Below are 17,150 nucleotides of genomic sequence, written 5' to 3' on the forward strand. Positions count from 1 at the left end.
ACGTGTGGGGAGCCCCTGATGTACCTAAACAGTGGAAACCCCCCACAAATGACCCCATTTTGGAAACTAGACCCCCAAAGGAACTTATCTAGATATGTGGTGAGAACTTTGAACCCACAAGGGCTTCACAGAAGTTTATAACGTACAGCGGTACAATTAAAAAATCATATTTTTTCCACAAAAATGATCTTTTCACCCCCAATTTTTAATTTCCCAAGGGTAACAGGACCTATAAGTTATTTTGCAATTTGTCCTGAGTATGCTGATACCCCACATGTGGGGGTAAACCACTATTTGGGCGCATGGCTGAGCTCGGAAGGGAAGCAGCGAAAATTTGACGTTTTTGGCTGGAATTGAGATCGGACACCATGTTGCGATTGGAAAACCCCTGATGTACCAAACAGTGGAAACCCCCACAAATGACACCATTTTGGAAACTAGACCCCCCAAGGAACTTATCTAGATGTGTGGTGAGAACTTTGAACCCCCAAGAGCTTCACAGAAGTTTATAACGCCCGGGCGTGAAAATAAAAAAAAGTATTTTTTCCATAAACATGATCTTTTAGTCCCCATTTTCTTTTATTTTCCCAAGGGTACAAGGAGAAATTGGACCCCAAAAGTTGTTGTCCAATTTGTCCTGAGTACGCTGACACCCCATATGTGGGAGAAAACTACTGTATGGGCACACGTTGGGTCTCGGAAGGGAAGTAGTGACGTTTTGGAATGCAGACTTTGATGGAATGGTCTGCGGGTGTCATGTGCGTTTGGAGAGCCCCTGATGTACCTAAACTATTGAAACTCCCCACAAGTGACCCCATTTTGGAAACTAGACCCCCCACGGAACTTATCTAGATGTGTGGTGAGCACTTTGAACCCCCAAGTGCTTCACAGAAGTTTATAACGCCCGGGCGTGAAAATAAAAGAATCATTTTTTTCCACAAAAATGATATTTTTGCCCCCCATTTTTTATTTTCCTAAGGGTAACAGGAGAAATTGGACCCCAAAAGTTGTTTTGCAATTTGTCCTGAGTAGGCTGATACCCCATATGTGGGGGTAAAACACGGTTTGGGCGCATGGCAGAGCTTGGAAGGGAAGGACCACCATTTGACATTTTCAACTCAGAATTGGCTGGAATTGAGATCAGACGCCATGTTGCATTTGGAGAGCACCTGATGTGCCCAAACAGTGGAAACCCCTGATTCTAACTCCAACCCTAACCCCAACACACCCCTAACCCTAATCTCAGCCCTAACCCTAACCCTAATGGGAAAATGGAAATAAATATATTTTCTTTTAATTTTATTATTTTTCCCTAACTAAGGGGGTGATAACGGGGGGTTTGATTTACTATTTATGGCGGTTTTTATTTTTGGCGGCTGTCGCACGCTAAAAGACGCTTTTTATTGTAAAAATAGTTTTTGCATCACCACATATTGAGAGCTATAATTTTTCCGTATTTTGACCCACCGAGTCATGTGAGGTCTTATTTTTTGCGGGACGATTTGACATTTTTATTGGTACCACTTTCAGGCACGTGACATTTTTTGATCGCTTTTTATTCTGATTTTTGGGACGCAGAATGAACAAAAACCAGCGTTTGATGAATTTCTTTTGGGGGGGTGCGTTTACACCGTTCCGCGTGCGATAAAATTGATAAAGCGGTTTTATTGTTCGGGTCAGTACGGTTACAGCGATACCTCATTTAGGTCTTTTTTATGTTTTGTCGGTTTTATGCAATGAAAACTATTTTATATAAAAAATAATTATTTTTGCATCGCTTTATTCTGCGAGCTATCTTTTTTATTTTTTCGCTGATGATGCTGTATGGTGGCTCGTTTTTTGCAGGACAAGGTGACATTTTCAGCGGTACCATGGATATTTATATGCGTCTTTTTGATCGCGCGTTATTGCACTTTTTGTTTGGTGGTATGATAATAAATCATTATTTTTTGCTTCGTTTTTTATTTTTATTTTTTAAGGGGTTGGGCTAAAGGGATTAACTAATGGGACAGTTTTATAGGGCAGGTCGTTACGGACGCGACGATACCAAATATGTGTACTTTTATTGTTTTTTGTTATTTCCAAAAAATGAATTTATTGGGAGAATTTTTTTTTTTTTTTTCTAATTTATTTGGCGATTTTTTTAAAATTATTTTAACCCTATTTTTTAACTTTATTACCCTGTCCCAGGTGGGACATCACTGTCCTGTAACAGATCGCTGATCTGTCACATCACAGATCACTGTGACAGATCAGCGATCTGTCACAGGCAGTGCAGCAGGCTTCCTCGTGCCTGCGCTTTGCAGGCATGAGGAAGCCAGCTCCCTGCAGGCCCCCGAAGGCCCCCGTCGCCACGTTGGATTCGGGGGCCTGCAGGGAAGGAGTCCCCCCGCAGCAGCGCTGCACATTGCGCTGCCGTGGGGGGGCCTCAGGGAAGCACGGAGGGAGCCCCCTCCCTGCAGATGCTTCCCTTTAACCCCCGACACACCGCGATCGTGTTTGATTGCGGTGTGCAAGGGGTTAACGAGTCGGGGGTGGTCCGTGACCACCCCTGACACATTGTGCCGGGTGTCAGCTGTGATAATCAGCTGACACCCGGCCGCGATCAGCGGTGCTCACCACGTGGGTGCCGCTAATCGCTATGACGTACTATCCCATCCCTGGGAATTAAGTCACAGGGCACATGGACGGAATAGTACGTCATATGGCAGAAAGGGGTTAAAACAATTAACATGAAATTTACTAGAAAGGTTAATGGTATCAGCATAGAATTCTTAGACATTTCAGTCTCTATAATTAACAATGGAATCATCACTAAAAACTACAGAAAACTACTCTTTCTTTGCAGTAAGAAAGTGCCCATCCTCCACATGTAAAAAATCCAATCCACACAGTCCATTCTTGTGTATACGATGCACAAATAATATTATGGAAAACCTCACGCAACAGGAGATGGAATTAAAAGAAAAGTTAACAAAAAGAGGGTACTCAAAAAAATGAAGTCACAGAACCTCTGAAGATACGAAGCCCCAGTGAGGCCGGTTTCACATTTGCGCTTTATAGCGCAGTGACGGCCTGCGCACGGCCGCCGCTAAGCCCCGCCCCCTGCTGGCTCCGTGCCCGCCCCATCCGGTCATCGCCGCCTACTAGCGCACATGGGCACTTGCGATTTGCGCACCCTATCTTTAGCATAGGGTGCGCAGATCATGCGCTGGCAGGATTTTGGCGTGCGCTGCGCACTTTTGAAAGTGCTCCCGTGTGCGCCGAACGCAGCATGTTGCATTTCGGCGCGCTCGGTGCACCTTCAAAAGTGCGCAGCGCACAGCAAAATCCTGCTAGCGCACGGCCAGCGCACGATCTGCGCACCCTATGCTAAAGATAGGGTGCGCAGATCGCAAGCGCCCATGTGCGCTAGTAGGCGGCGATGACCAGATGGGGCGGGCAGGGAGCCGGCAGGGGGCGGAGCTTAGTGGCGGCCGTGCGCAGGCCGTCGCTGCGCTATAAAGCGCAAATGTGAAACCGGCCTGAGCTGCCATATTCTAAAGATGAAGAAAGAATAAAACAAAAAACAAACGGATTTTCTAAACACAGTCCTTTATACGCAGCTATAAAATCAGCCATTTATAAAAATTGTCATATAATTGACAATTATCCAGGTTTTAAATTAGAATCGCAATCACAATAAAAAAAGATATTTCAGTGTGGAGCCGCTTTAGTGATCGGAAAACCACCTGGTTAGAAAATTCCACACCAAAGGAAATTAGATGCGGCAATAGCACAATTTGTACTGACGTCATGATAGAGTCGGGCCAGAAGAAGCGTCAGTCACAGTGCGAAACATCGGGTGCCACAGAATGTTGCCTGCATGCACGTCCCATCTACCGCTGCATAGAAATAATGTATACGAGCATTTCACTTCCAGAGTGACTGACACTCTTTTCTCTGAAGATGCTGTATGTGGACTACACCTTATAGAGTGTCCAGCACCGCCCTTATGGTCGGATATCCTGGGAGATCCATTATATACAGCTGATCTCCTAATGCAGCCAACGGATTCCTAGCGCCGGACAGTTTCTTTTCACTTTTTACCTCGCAGTAATAATACAGTAACATTACATCCACAGAGAGATAAAGTCATGCAACTGCGTCATCCTATGGCTCCTACAGGGTAAAATATCACTGTGGACAAAACGCCAGTGAGTATAAAATCCACTGGAGAATGTGGAGACTTTATACACTGTTGTATGTAGGTAAAATGTCACTATGGCCTCTACACAACACAGGGCTGTGGGATGGAGGCGGTGGGGGCACAATATGGAGTTGTTCCTATTTTCATTCATGTGCATCACTGCAGATTTGCACCCATCAGCCATAACATAAAAATCACCTGTCTAATATTCTTGGTACTCTGGTGACCTGAGTCTCTGATTGTTATCATATGTTTTTCTTCATATATTATTTTAATGAGATCATGTCCAGCAATTTTGCACACTGAATAAAAAAACATTATGTATTTGGTTATTAATCTTTGTATTTATTGCTGCATCAGTTCTTGTTTTTTTCTAGTGTTCACAATTTTTTAAATAGTTAGATGCAAAACATTTAGGGACCTTGAGTAGGATCTTGAAATATGCTAAATATGTTACTATGAAAAGCTAAACTTTTCTTATACTAGGTTATCTGATTATGGCAAACTTAGTCCTGCAGCAGCCGATGACATCATCGCTTACACTCTGGCAATCACCTAGTATTGTGACATCATCGCTTACACTCTGGCAATCACCTAGTATTGTGACATCATCGCTTACACTCGGGCAATCACCTAGTATTGTGACATCATCGCTTACACTCGGGCAATCACCTAGTATTGTGACATCATCGCTTACACTCTGGCAATCACCTAGTATTGTGACATCATCGCTTACACTCTGGCTGATGATGTCACAATGGTGATGATGTCACAATACTAGGTGATTGTTAGGTTAAGGATTCCGATGTCGCTGTTCTTACTTTACCTTCATCGGTTGGAGAGTGAAGACTACTTTTGCGCACTTAGCAATTTCGTTATTATTGATATTAACTTATCATGGGACGAAAAAGGAAGTGTGGTGAAAAGAATAAGAGGAGGGCTAAAAGGAGTTGCATGGAAGAGAATTTTTCCCAGAGAGGAGAAACTTCTCAGGACATTGTACAGGACGTACCTGTTGAGAAGACAGATGATCCCTGTACATCATTTTCTGGACATCCTCCAGAGAAAAACGCCCTTAAAAAGGGGAAAAAAAGAGGGAACACATCTCCTGAGAAAGGAGATGAAACCCCAAATAAGAGAGGAAGAATGGTGGAATCTGAGAGTGGAAAGGATGTTACCTCTGAAATAAGGTTTAGCTTATCAGCTAAAACCAGGAGCTCTCACTTACATCATGAGCAAGTTGAAAATCAAAGTTGTAGAGAACAACTTAAGAGAAAGAGGACATCTGACACTGAGACCACCACAAAGAGAAGACGTGAGAGTGATAAATCCATCAATCAAGCTCCAGAAGGTAAAGTCTATAGTCATTTAGTCACAGGTTACATCCATGCTTTATATAAAGTGTTCATTTATTTTACAAAATGTTACCTAATGACATAATCTTATCCCGTACATCTTGCCGCATACATAAGAGCTCTCCACTTTCTATACTTGGGGCTCTCCAGCCAGAACATGGTGGTAACCAGGTTCATCATAGTTCATAGTTCATGACAGATTTAAAAAAATTGCCAATTTATTGTAGCATTATACATGAGCACGACTGTAAGATTGTTAGTTCTTATATCTGTTTTCCGTTCTAGGTGTAATCGGTGCTCAGACCACCAGCCCTTCAGAGCAAGTGACTGCCTGTCTTTCCCTGGAGAGTTTCATCTTTACCAGGAAGCTTGGAGAAGGCGGCTTTGGCAAGGTGATGCTGGCAACACATCAACCCAGCGGACTTCAGCTGGCAGTCAAGATGGTTAAGAAGAGGAAATTGTTGGAGAATTATAAAGACATCCTCCGCATAGAGAGAGATGTCCTAGAAATTACTGAAGACAGCAGATTCATCACACATGTCTATGGCACATTCCAGACAGCGGTAAGAGACTCTTCACTTTCTAGAAATTCTCTCCTTTCTCCCCATCATGTCCATTTGATTTCATTAGATTGCAAATTTAATCTTTGTTTGTGCAAATGAATGGACCTGCTGCTTGCTCTGTGTGCCTGTATGCCCTGGGCGCCATTACTGATGGCTATTAGAGGATTTTGACTTAGTTTTACCCTGGACACCTCTCCAATGTGTGCAGACACAGACATGTCTTCTGGATATACAGTATAGGTCCCAGAATCATAGTAAATGTTATCAGGATGGATAAAATCTGCATTATTTACCATCATCTTCCCTCCTCTCGCACAGGACTATGTATTTTATGCCATGGAATATCTGAGTGGTGGCGATTTGGCTGCATTTATCGGTTCCAGAGGCCCCCTAGATGTCTGCACGATCAGGTAAGAGAGCAGCCGCTCTGTGACTTCTGTGGCCGCTGTCTCCCCTCATAGTTATTAGTGGTTCAGTAGAACAATTAATGCTGATAGGAGTTTTTTCTTCCTTTTTAGGTTCCTTGCAGCAGAAATCTTGAGTGGAATAGAGTTTCTCCACAGTCGGGGGATTATTCACCGGTAATAAGTCATTTCTTGTTTTCTACGTAGGGAAAGATTTACTATGGGAAATAGTTAACAGTGCCAGAATTGTGGTGTTATTTGGCTAAAATTCTGGTGAACATGACGTGTACCACCTTTATGAAATGTTTTAGACACTTTTGGGGCTCACTTGAAGAGGGAACAAGGCTTTTATGGAAATGGGAATAGTTTGATGGGAATCCATGTGGCTTACAATGTCACAACGTGCAACTAAACTGTAACCAGATTTTTGTGAAAATTATTGGTTCTAAGTAATGAAAACAATAGTGGTGTAACATCAGACAAAAGTCTCTGAAGATGCTCATAATGTGTCACACAGACACTGTGATGAATTTGTCGCGTTTTCAGACATCCTGATATATGTCTACACAAGATAGGATTAGTGAATCTGCCCCCAGTGTATAGTGAGTGGTCCTGTGAAGCCCCCACAGCAACCCAAGCACTACAGCTGATTTATGATCTGACTCACAGAACTATTTTTCTTTCTTTTTTTAAGTGATTTAAAACCAGAAAACATTCTTCTGGATGGTGATGGACACGCTAAGATTGCTGATTTCGGCCTTGCTGCTATGAATGTATTTGGCTCTCAGAAGATCAGACACGCTTGTGGCACTCTTCCCTATATGGCTCCTGAGGTGAATATTTGACTACTAATATCTATTATTATCCACCTGCAATTCTCATTTAATGTGGAGCTTGTGGAATCACAGATCAATCACCACAGCGCTCACATTTACTAACGTTATCTAATAGATGGACTGTGTAATGGCCCCCATATATATTAGACTAAAGTCAGCCGAACTGGCCAATATCAGAAGGATAAGCCTAGGGCAGCACGGTGGCTCAGTGGTTAGTACTACAGTCTTGCAGCTCTGGAGACCTGGGGTCAAATCCCACCAAGGACAATACCATGTTTGTGTGGGTTTCCTCCGGGTTCTCCGGTTTCCTCCCACACTTCAAAGACATAGTGATAGAGAAAGCACTGTATGTACAGCACTGCGGAATAAGATAGCACTGTATAAAAAAAGCATAATAAACAGAAAAAAACACTGGGGCTTCTCAACTTGAGAGGTAGCTATCAACCAAATTATCTTTTGGCCGACATGTCATATGTATGGGGGTTTAGGTGTGAAAAAACACTACCAGTAAACATGGACCATGGTACTTTTCTCTCTCCCAGGATGAACAATGTACTAACTTACTCTTCTAATCTTATGTTTCCACAGATGTTTCGTCAACAGCCCTTTAATAATATGGTTGACCTGTTCGCTTTTGGGGTCATAGTCTTCGAAATGGCCACAGGCTCTTACCAGTTTTACTCTAGTCAGTGTCCTCAAAGACTTGCCCATTCAGTGGCAAAAGATAAACCTTGCTATCCGCACACCATGGATTCTCAGCTCAGGGATGTCATAGAGAGAGTGAGTAAATGGACACTTCTACCTGGAGACATAGGAAGGATAGACCAGTCAGGAGATTAGATAATACACCGTACATTTCATCACCACTGTGTTGGGTATTTCAGCTTTATCCAATACAAGGAATGGGGACAATGCTGGAGCCCCGGGACAGCCTCTCCTATATGTACACTGTTCTTATCTACAGGCCAGTTTATACAGTAAAGAGGCTGCGGTGTTCACCAAAACCTCTTCACACAGCTAATCATCAGGATTATCGGGTATCGGCCCCAGACTGATCGACTACTGATGGCCTATCCTGTACTATCCTATCCTGTACGGTCCTGTCCTATCCTGTACAATCCCGTCCTGTACCGTCCTATCCTGTACCATCCTATGCTGTCCTGTATTATCCTATCCTGTCCTATCCTGTACTATCTTATCCTGTACTATCCTATCCTGTACTATCCTATCCTGTACTATCCTATCCTGTACAATCCCGTCCTGTACCGTCCTATCCTGTACCATCCTATGCTGTCCTGTACTATCCTATCCTGTCCTATCCTGTACTATCCTATCCTGTACTATCCTATCCTGTACTATCCTATCATGTACTATCCTATCCTGTACTATCCTATCCTGTCCTATCATATTTGTTTCTAGCAATGGTTGTTTTAAGAAATTCATCTTTCTGTAAGAAAGTGAGAAAATAATTCTGTTACTGCTGTTTTTCCTGAGATTATTTATATTATTACTTGTGATATAATAATGTTATATATTTGCAGCTCTTGTGTAAATCACCAGAGAAGAGGCAGGTTCTTTGCAGCAATCTAAAAGGACATCCATTCTTCTCGCCCATAAACTGGGAGGAATTAGAGGCGGGAAGGTCCCGTCCACCATTTACAATGACAGCTGTAAGTGCCCAGCGTTATTTTATTATAATGTCACCTCCTCGTCTGTATAATGTGATAATATGTGTAAGAAATACTCAAATAATGAGCAACAATCCTACATAGTGTAGGCCAGAATGTGTTTATCCTCCCCTGCTGGTAAATGGGTGGAATTACAGTATGGGGCAGGATGGACAGGCTTTTACATATTTCTCAAAAGTGTAATTATTGTCCCCAATTCTTCAGAAGGCCACTTAGTGACTAATTTGGATACGTTAGTCTGTGTTCACACTGTGCATTTTTTTCTACGAAAAAGAACCATTATGCTCTGGACATTTTTGTGGGAAAAACACAACAAAAGTATGCATTATTGTTGACACTGAGTAAAAAGAACCCAATGTGGTTGCAACATGTGAACACAGCTTTATGGTGCAGCTGTAGCAGATGTGGATACCGCAGATTGCCAGGCAGCACCAGGAGTTGACTTGTTCTCAAGCTGCAAGTACCGATGCATCATGGCGATTATCGGCAATCTGCACATGGTTACCACGGCTCATCCACAATCTGTACAGCTGTCCTCAGGAGGGGACGGATATAATTAAATACCTAATGAATTAACCAGACTGATTTGTCTTTCTTCTATAGATCCCAGTTATGGAAACCAACAAACAAACTGAATTGCACCAAGTGATGTCTGACACTGAAGCTCAGAAGCCACCTGTAACCCCGGAGGACCAGCGGCTGTTCTGTGGCTTCTCCTACATGAGCAAGAGGTGGAAGAGCATTAACAGCCGCAGCAATGGAAATATAACGCAGCCCCCTCCCCCAATACCTGACTACTGGCTCAGGAAGGCGTGGACCTGGGTGTGGTCTGAAGAAAGAGGCGGGGTCTGTAGGAATCCCAACCCCGAGTTCTTCTATCTTCTCTGTTACATATCAGTCTCCTGCATTCTCATCTGGCTGGCAGGCTACTTGGAGATGTAGGACCATCATACTACAGGACGGCATGGTGGCGCAGTGATTAGCGCTGTTAGCGAGCAGCACGGTGGTCTTCGGTGTAAATCTGGGACTCCATCTGCACAGAGTTTGTATGTTCTCCCCGTGTCCGTGTGGGTTTTCTCCGGGTACTCCGGTTTCCTCCCACAACTCAAAACATACTGATAGGAGAGAAAAATAAAATGATTAATTATTGAACATCATCATCCTGTATCTCGTGTATTTCTGTATTTATTACCAGTGTGTGATCTATAGAAAGGTGGTAACACTGCACATTGTCATGGGTTTCACATACTATTACTTATCCTCTACATTACACATCTGTAAGAATTGATGTCCACAGTGACATAAAACATGAATTTCTGAGTAAGAAGGTTTTGGGCCTCTAGTAGTCTGCACAGTTACGATGTAACACGTAAACTCACCGGCTCCTTCCTACAGCCCTCCCTATATGTTGTCATTGCTTATTCCTGAGGACGGGGTTGTGTTGTTACTAGAACTCTGGGTTTTCTGTTACTACGTGTGCTATGAGGATTTTCTTTAGCTGTATATGTACAGCGGATGTTGGTTGTGAGTGCATGGAGCGGGCTCAGGAGCCGAGACCGCGCCCTACAAGGCGGCAGAGGGTTGGATACACAGCTGACTCACATTATCACTCACTTCCATCTCCGCATGAGGCCTAATGTCCATCAGTCACTAATCTATTGTATATCTGTCCCATCAAAAGTAGAATACAGTTACATCAGTCACCCAATAACTTGGGAGTGCAGTAACGCCCTGACTACACGGGTGGAATACTCTAGCTGCAGGACTCTGCTGGTGATACCCAGCACAGAATGGCACAGTATGGCGCCACATGGTAGAGAATTATCATGACATGCACTGTACATAGCAATGAGGATATTCTGGGAACTGGGTGATATGTCTGCCGCTCCAGGTTCAGCAGTAACCCATAATAACTATCCCAGGATGTGACCGTCCAGTCTACACTTATCACAAAATTACACAAATTCTCCACATTTCTAGTGACCTCAATGGATAATGTAAGTTTCCCGCTTCTCGTCAAACACACTTCCCCACATCTAAGTGTGTACAATAGGAATGTTCAGGTCCTGCCCCTCGAGAATGCAAGAAACTGCACAGGACGCCTACTTTTGAGCGGGTGTGTAATCCACACCAGTTTTTGGACCAGGACAAGCCGAAGTTGGCTGTGATTTGCCACACTGAAGGCAAAGTGCTAAATATCAAATAAAAAAAAAACACACAAATTCACAGTTTTATCCCCTTCCTGACCTTGGATTTGCAGGGTATGTCATCGCGATTTTGCATGATCGTCGCCAGGTGTTCAGATAACATGAAAGCTGACCCCCAGCTCTCACTGCCAGGAGCGGTGCCCGCACTGATCTCAGCAATTTAACTCCCTAAATGCTGCGAATGATATCGATCGTAGCATATAGAGGGCAGGGAAAGGGAAGCTCTCTCTCCCCACTGATCGGCGCCCCTGTGAGGTCCTGATCCTTGCCATGGTGACCCGTGTCACCAGGCTAGCAGGCTTGTTACACTTTGCTCAGCGCATGGTACAACAAGCTTGTGTGTCAGTGCAGACCTGACAGCTGTAAATCATTGCAATGCTTTATAACAGCGACCAGTGTGATAAAAGGGAAAGTTCCATAGAGGGACTAAGTAAAAAAAAGTAAAAATAATATAAAAATAAAAATCACATGAGTCCTCTTTTTACCTTCAGCTTTTTTACAGATGGTGTTATGTTTGCATCAAGAATTTGCTAAAATTTCATTGACTCTATTCTTCCCTTTACCCGTGAAATGCTCCCTGTACCATTGGCTGCAACACAGCCCCAAAGCATGATTGATCCAACCCCATGTTTAATGGTTGGCGACATGTTCTTTTCCTGAAATTCCGTGTCTTTTTTCTCCACACATACATTTTGTCATTGTGGCCAAAGAGTTCTATTTTAACTTCATCAGTCGACAGGACTTGTTTCCAAAATGCATCAGGCTGGCTTAGATGTTTTTCTTGAATACTTATGATGCTGAATTTTATGGTGGAGAGGTTTTCTTCTGATGACTCTTCCATGAAGGCCATATTAGTGCCGGTGTCTCTGAACACTAGAACAATGTACCACAACTTCCGAGTCTGCTAAATCTTTCTGAAGGTCTTTTGCATTCAAGCGGGCATCCTGATTTTCCTCTATAGCAATCCTATGGGCAGCTCTCAGTGAAATTTTGCTTGGTCTTCCAGACCTTATCTTGGTCCCCACTGTTCCTGTTAACTGACGCTTCTTAATTACATTTCAAACTGATGAAAGAGCAACTTGAAAATCTGCTATCTTCTTATAGCCTTCTCCTTCTTTTTGGACCTCAACCATTTTCATTTTTTGAGAGCTAGGCAGCTGTTAGAAGATCCTATGGCTGCAGTATTGTGGCACAAGGTCGGTCAGAGGAGGCTGGGTTTTTATAAAGCTGGGAAATTTGCATCGTTTGGCCTTTCCTATCGATGATAGTGAACAAGCCATAACCCTAACAGGATTGTTAAGGTTTGAAACCTTGACAAAGTTATCTAAGCACTCAAATCTCCAAGGGTGCCCAGACTTTTGCCATATTCTAGTTTCCTTGTTCTAAAGATTAAAATAATAAATTATAATGTATGGTATTGCTGATAAAACAATATATTTGTCAGGAACACCGCACTGTACTTGCTCACTGAGCCAGTGCGCGTGTCCTGAGTGTCAGGATCCTGTCAGCGCCGGCGTGCAGCCTCCACTGAGCAGGGACTCACCCGCACTGTAGGGGTACCGGGGTCAGGTACAGCCAGAAAATACCGATGCACAGGACCTGTGGATGCCGAAATTCAGCAAGCCGGCATAGGACCTATGGTCATGTGAACGGTCATGTGACTGCAAGGGGGCGGGGCTTAGCATCCTGCTTTCAGAGAAGCTAGAGAACTCAGAGTCAGGCAAAGCAGAGGTCATGCACTGTACAGACCAGCGAGGTACAGGAGGGATAAACAGACAGGAGGTCAGACAAAGACAAAGGTCATACACAAGATATCAGTAGCGTACCAGGGATGAGACAGAACGGATAGTCAGGGCCAAGCAGAGAACAAAACCAAACAGACGTAGAAGGTACCAAGCAGAATCCAAAGCAATATCCAGAGAACAGACCGAGTCATACACAGAGAATCAAGCAACCAGAACACAGCACTAACACACTCAGGGGTCACCACACAATGCCAAGGGCGAAAGTATAACTGACGGGGGATGGGAGCTTCCTGAGGCTATAAGAAGCCACCCCAGTACCAATGAGAGGCCACCATAATAGGTCCCAGGTGTGCAGGTGAGAGTCTGCACTGAGGTCAGAACATTAACCCCAGAAGTGCCGGTCACCCAACACTGGTATCATGACAATATTTTTTTCATCCCACATGCTGAAAATTGTTAAATACTTAAAAACTCTGCAGTAATAGCAGGGTTTTTTTTATTCTTGGATGAAGAAAAATAATAAAAAGTGATCAAAGACTTGCATGTAGTCCAAAATGGCTCCAATAAAAGCGACAGCTCATTACACACAAAAAAACCTTATACAGTTCTGTTTAGAGAAAAATGAAAAAGCTAGAACCCTGACAATATGATGAGTCTTCAAAAAGAAAATACAAAAACATTTTTCATGTAAAAAAAATAGTAAAATATAATTAAACTAGCTGAAGATCCCGGCGCTGCCCGGGCACAGTAACTAACTGTGGTTAGTTATAGCAAATTATAATCATCCTCCATCCCATAGTCCCATGCCCATATACCCATCATACATATCCTCCATCCCATAGTCGAGTGCCCATATACCCATCACACATCCTCCATCCCATAGTCGAGTGCCCATATACCCATCACACATCCTCCATCCCATAGTCAACCATTATGACATCATAATGAGCAGCGGGGCTTGCAACCTAAGATGAGATCTGCGTCGCCATGGCAACCATTATGACATCATAATGATAGGCGGGGCTTGATACACACTTTTTCCCCATTATGTAGATAGGGGCAAAATTGTTTGGTGAATTGGAACGCGCAGGGTTAAAATTTTGCCTCACAACATAGCCTAGGACGCTCTCGGGGTCCAGACGTGTGACTGTGCCAAATTTTGTGGCTGTAGCTGCGACGGTGCGGATGCCAATCCTCGACATACACACCACATACATACATACATACATACACACCCACATTGAGCTTTATATATTAGACTAGCTGAAGAGCCCGGCGCTGCCCGGGCACAGTAACTAACAGTGGTTAGTTATAGCAAATTATAATTATCCTCCATCCCATAGTCCCGTGCCCATATACCCATCATACATATCCACAATCCCATAGGCCCGTGCCCAAATACCCATCCTACATATCCTCCATCCCATAGTCGAGTGCCCATATATCCATCATACATCCTCCATCCCATAGTCCCATGCCCATATATCTTTAGGGAAGGTGACCTGACGGGTGCACGGACTTGTCAGACTAGAAAGAGAAGGGTGGCACACTTTAGACAGATATCAGTTATGACAGAGGGGAAACAGCTAGGAAAGTGTAGATGACGTGCAGTACCTTGGGTTGACCACAAGATGGCAGGGAGGAGTGTGAGTTCAGGACTTGACAGCAGCTTAGGGCTTTAGAAACCGTTGATCATGGGGGGAAGAGTTACAGGGAACCGGGAAAGATATAAATTTGACAGGAGGGTTCCAGAAAGTTCCAGTCCCCGGGAGGAACTCAAGAGACAAGAAGGCTGTGACAATTGGAGTGTTGTGAGGAGAGCTAAACCAGGGGACTGAGGAGAAAGGAAGTCAGGGGGGTGGTCCTGACACAAAGTTGTTATGAATGAGTCACCGAGGAGGAAAAACAAAAACAATCTAAGCCACAGAAAACCAGAAAGGTTGGTAGCTAAGCGGATTGCAGACCCTTGATCCTATCCACACAACTAGCAGTAGCCGTGGAGCGTGCCTACGATGATCCTAGATGCCTCGTCACAGCCGGAGAACTAAATAAGACTAAAGCAAGAAAAGGGGAAATCTAAACTGCCCCAGAGCAGACCCCAAAGCAATAGACAGCCCCCAAACATGTATTGTCGGTGAGACAAGATGAAAACACAAACACAGATAGAAAGATAGGCTGAGCAAACGATGGGGCCCACACTAACTAGAAAAGACAGGAAAGGAAAGATGCTGCCTGCAATCACGCACAAAAACCCTGCCAAAAAATGTCCAACACTTTCTGATAACAAAAACCCTGAAGTCACTAGACTTCAATTCCCTATATCAGCACTCTGATATATTCTGAAGATAGAGCAAAAAGAGACCAATCTGATCAGGGCCAAAAACCAAACTGGCATAAACAGAGACATAAGAATGGAAATTCAGCACAGCCCCAGCAGGGGCTGGCTGACCACAAAAACTGAGTAAACCAGACCAAATCTCATGAGAAAAAATAGCAGAGCACACTTAGCTTGGGAAGGCAGGAACAGAGCTGGAAACCAGAACCTCAGGGCAGGAAAAAATCACCAGCACAAAATTAGGGAGTCGGCTGTCTTAAATCCAGTCAGAGACTCCTGATGTCCACTCACAATCCTCCTCCTCAGGTGGCAGGTCTCTGCCATTTAGATCAGCTTCATTACCTACTGTTACCACCAGAGGGAGCCCGGATGGAGAACTCACAACTCCTCTGTCAACACAGCCAGCTCCAGCACCCTCACCAGAAGCCAGAGGTAAACCAGAAAATGAGTTCACAACACAAAGTACCACAGTACAGACGAGGCCCCGGGGGAAAAAACACAGAATTAATGACGACAACAGATCAGTAAAATTGCTGTCGGTGTACAGGCCTAAGGCGGCCACAGTGACTGAGCTGTCAGGAACGTCAATAAGTTTGAAAAAGGGACGGTGCGTTTATTTACGTCTCTAGTGCAAAGTACGGTGTGTGTAACGGGGCCTAGAAATGGAGGGCCGAGAAAAGGATTGCGGTGTATTGCTGGGGCCGTCAGATGGGCGGCGAGAAATAAACTTGGACCTGTTGCACCCGAAAGTTGCCTCCATCTTGTGTCTGTTACGTCACTGTGCGGTATACAGAGGGACCACCCTCCAGTCCGGCCCACGACCCTACACTTGGCGTAGTCGGCAGGATCACCGCCGCTAATATGACACCCTCCGCGACAGGCCTGTGTCTGAAGAACTGAGAAAAACTTGGACTGCTCTATTTTGGAATATAAACACCTGTGGATTATCAATTACTGACCTGTGGATTACAAATTGGGACGCTGTAGCGGATCTGCGTTGCTTGCAGAGAATCCAAGGCAGCAGCGGGTTCTGCCCAAGATGGCGGTATTACTCCAACGCAGGGGAGAGGTCCGGGTGTTTGCCATTGTTCCAGACATACCCCTGGGGGAAACGATATGTGCCAGGAGGCCGACGGTCCCACATACTGGACCCAGGCAGCTGGGTGGGAAAGCCTGCCATTGCCCCACCCAACAGAGGGAGTGACATGGAAGAAAAGGTTGGCTGCGGCTGTTTGGCGCCATTTGACTGTTGCCCACCGGACGGGATGTGATGCTGTGGTTGTCGAGGCATCGGACGCCTGGAGTGGCGATGGCGTCGAGAGATTGAGTCTCGCTGGGAGACTTGATCCTTAGAGTCGCGGGCAGTCATCCAGATCTCGGGGGAAGGAGAGAAGCGATTGCGGGCCCCGTGGGAGCGGTCGCCGAAGATACCACCGGAGAGCCTCTCCGCGGAACGCCCGAGCCTGGGGTCTGGCCCCGCCGGACGGCGGGTTGAAGAACGGAGGCCGCGGGAGGAGCCATGAGATGATATGGCGGAGACCGTGGCGCCGGGGAAGATGAGCGTTCCCCCGACTCCGCCGGCAGCTCCGCAAGCGACCCCCACCACTCGGCCGCAATACGCGGCCTCCCGTGTTCCTGGAAGCCTGGCCGCGGAAGACTCTGCGACTTACGCCAGGCTGAGTGATGCCCTCGCTCCCGTCCCCGAGCCACCCCGCCTGGTGTCGCCGGTGTGGAGCCTGTCCGCGGAAGGCGCTGCTGCATCCCCCCGGCCAGCAGCGGCCTCGTTTTACGAAACTGACTGCTACTTCGGTCCTGTCAGCAACTCCAG

General features: G+C 45.1%; 1 protein-coding gene across 1 annotated transcript; it reads left to right on the forward strand.

Moving 5' to 3' along the window:
* The first annotated feature begins 3,510 nt into the window (after positions 1 to 3,510).
* Positions 3,511 to 10,192, forward strand: LOC141092270 (protein kinase C theta type-like). The gene is made up of 6 exons (XM_073578261.1): positions 3,511 to 6,517; positions 6,626 to 6,688; positions 7,206 to 7,344; positions 7,936 to 8,127; positions 8,889 to 9,017; positions 9,639 to 10,192. The coding sequence occupies exons 1-6, from the start codon at positions 6,366 to 6,368 to the stop codon at positions 9,975 to 9,977; spliced, it is 1,014 nt and encodes a 337-aa protein (XP_073434362.1). The 5' UTR covers positions 3,511 to 6,365; the 3' UTR covers positions 9,978 to 10,192.
* The last annotated feature ends 6,958 nt before the right edge of the window (positions 10,193 to 17,150 follow it).

The sequence above is a fragment of the Dendrobates tinctorius genome, unplaced genomic scaffold (assembly GCF_039654945.1).
Source record: "Dendrobates tinctorius isolate UK_male_01 unplaced genomic scaffold, ASM3965494v1 ptg000059l, whole genome shotgun sequence".
Classification (NCBI taxonomy): Eukaryota; Metazoa; Chordata; class Amphibia; order Anura; family Dendrobatidae; genus Dendrobates; species Dendrobates tinctorius.

Bases quoted from the DNA above. Each gene is read 5' to 3' on its own strand.
- LOC141092270 (XM_073578261.1), top strand. From the start codon at position 6,366: ATGTTATCAGGATGGATAAAATCTGCATTATTTACCATCATCTTCCCT. The intron at 6,518-6,625 runs GTAAGAGAGCAG...CTTCCTTTTTAG, and splicing joins CTAGATGTCTGCACGATCAG to GTTCCTTGCAGCAGAAATCT. The intron at 8,128-8,888 runs GTGAGTAAATGG...ATATATTTGCAG, and splicing joins TCAGGGATGTCATAGAGAGA to CTCTTGTGTAAATCACCAGA.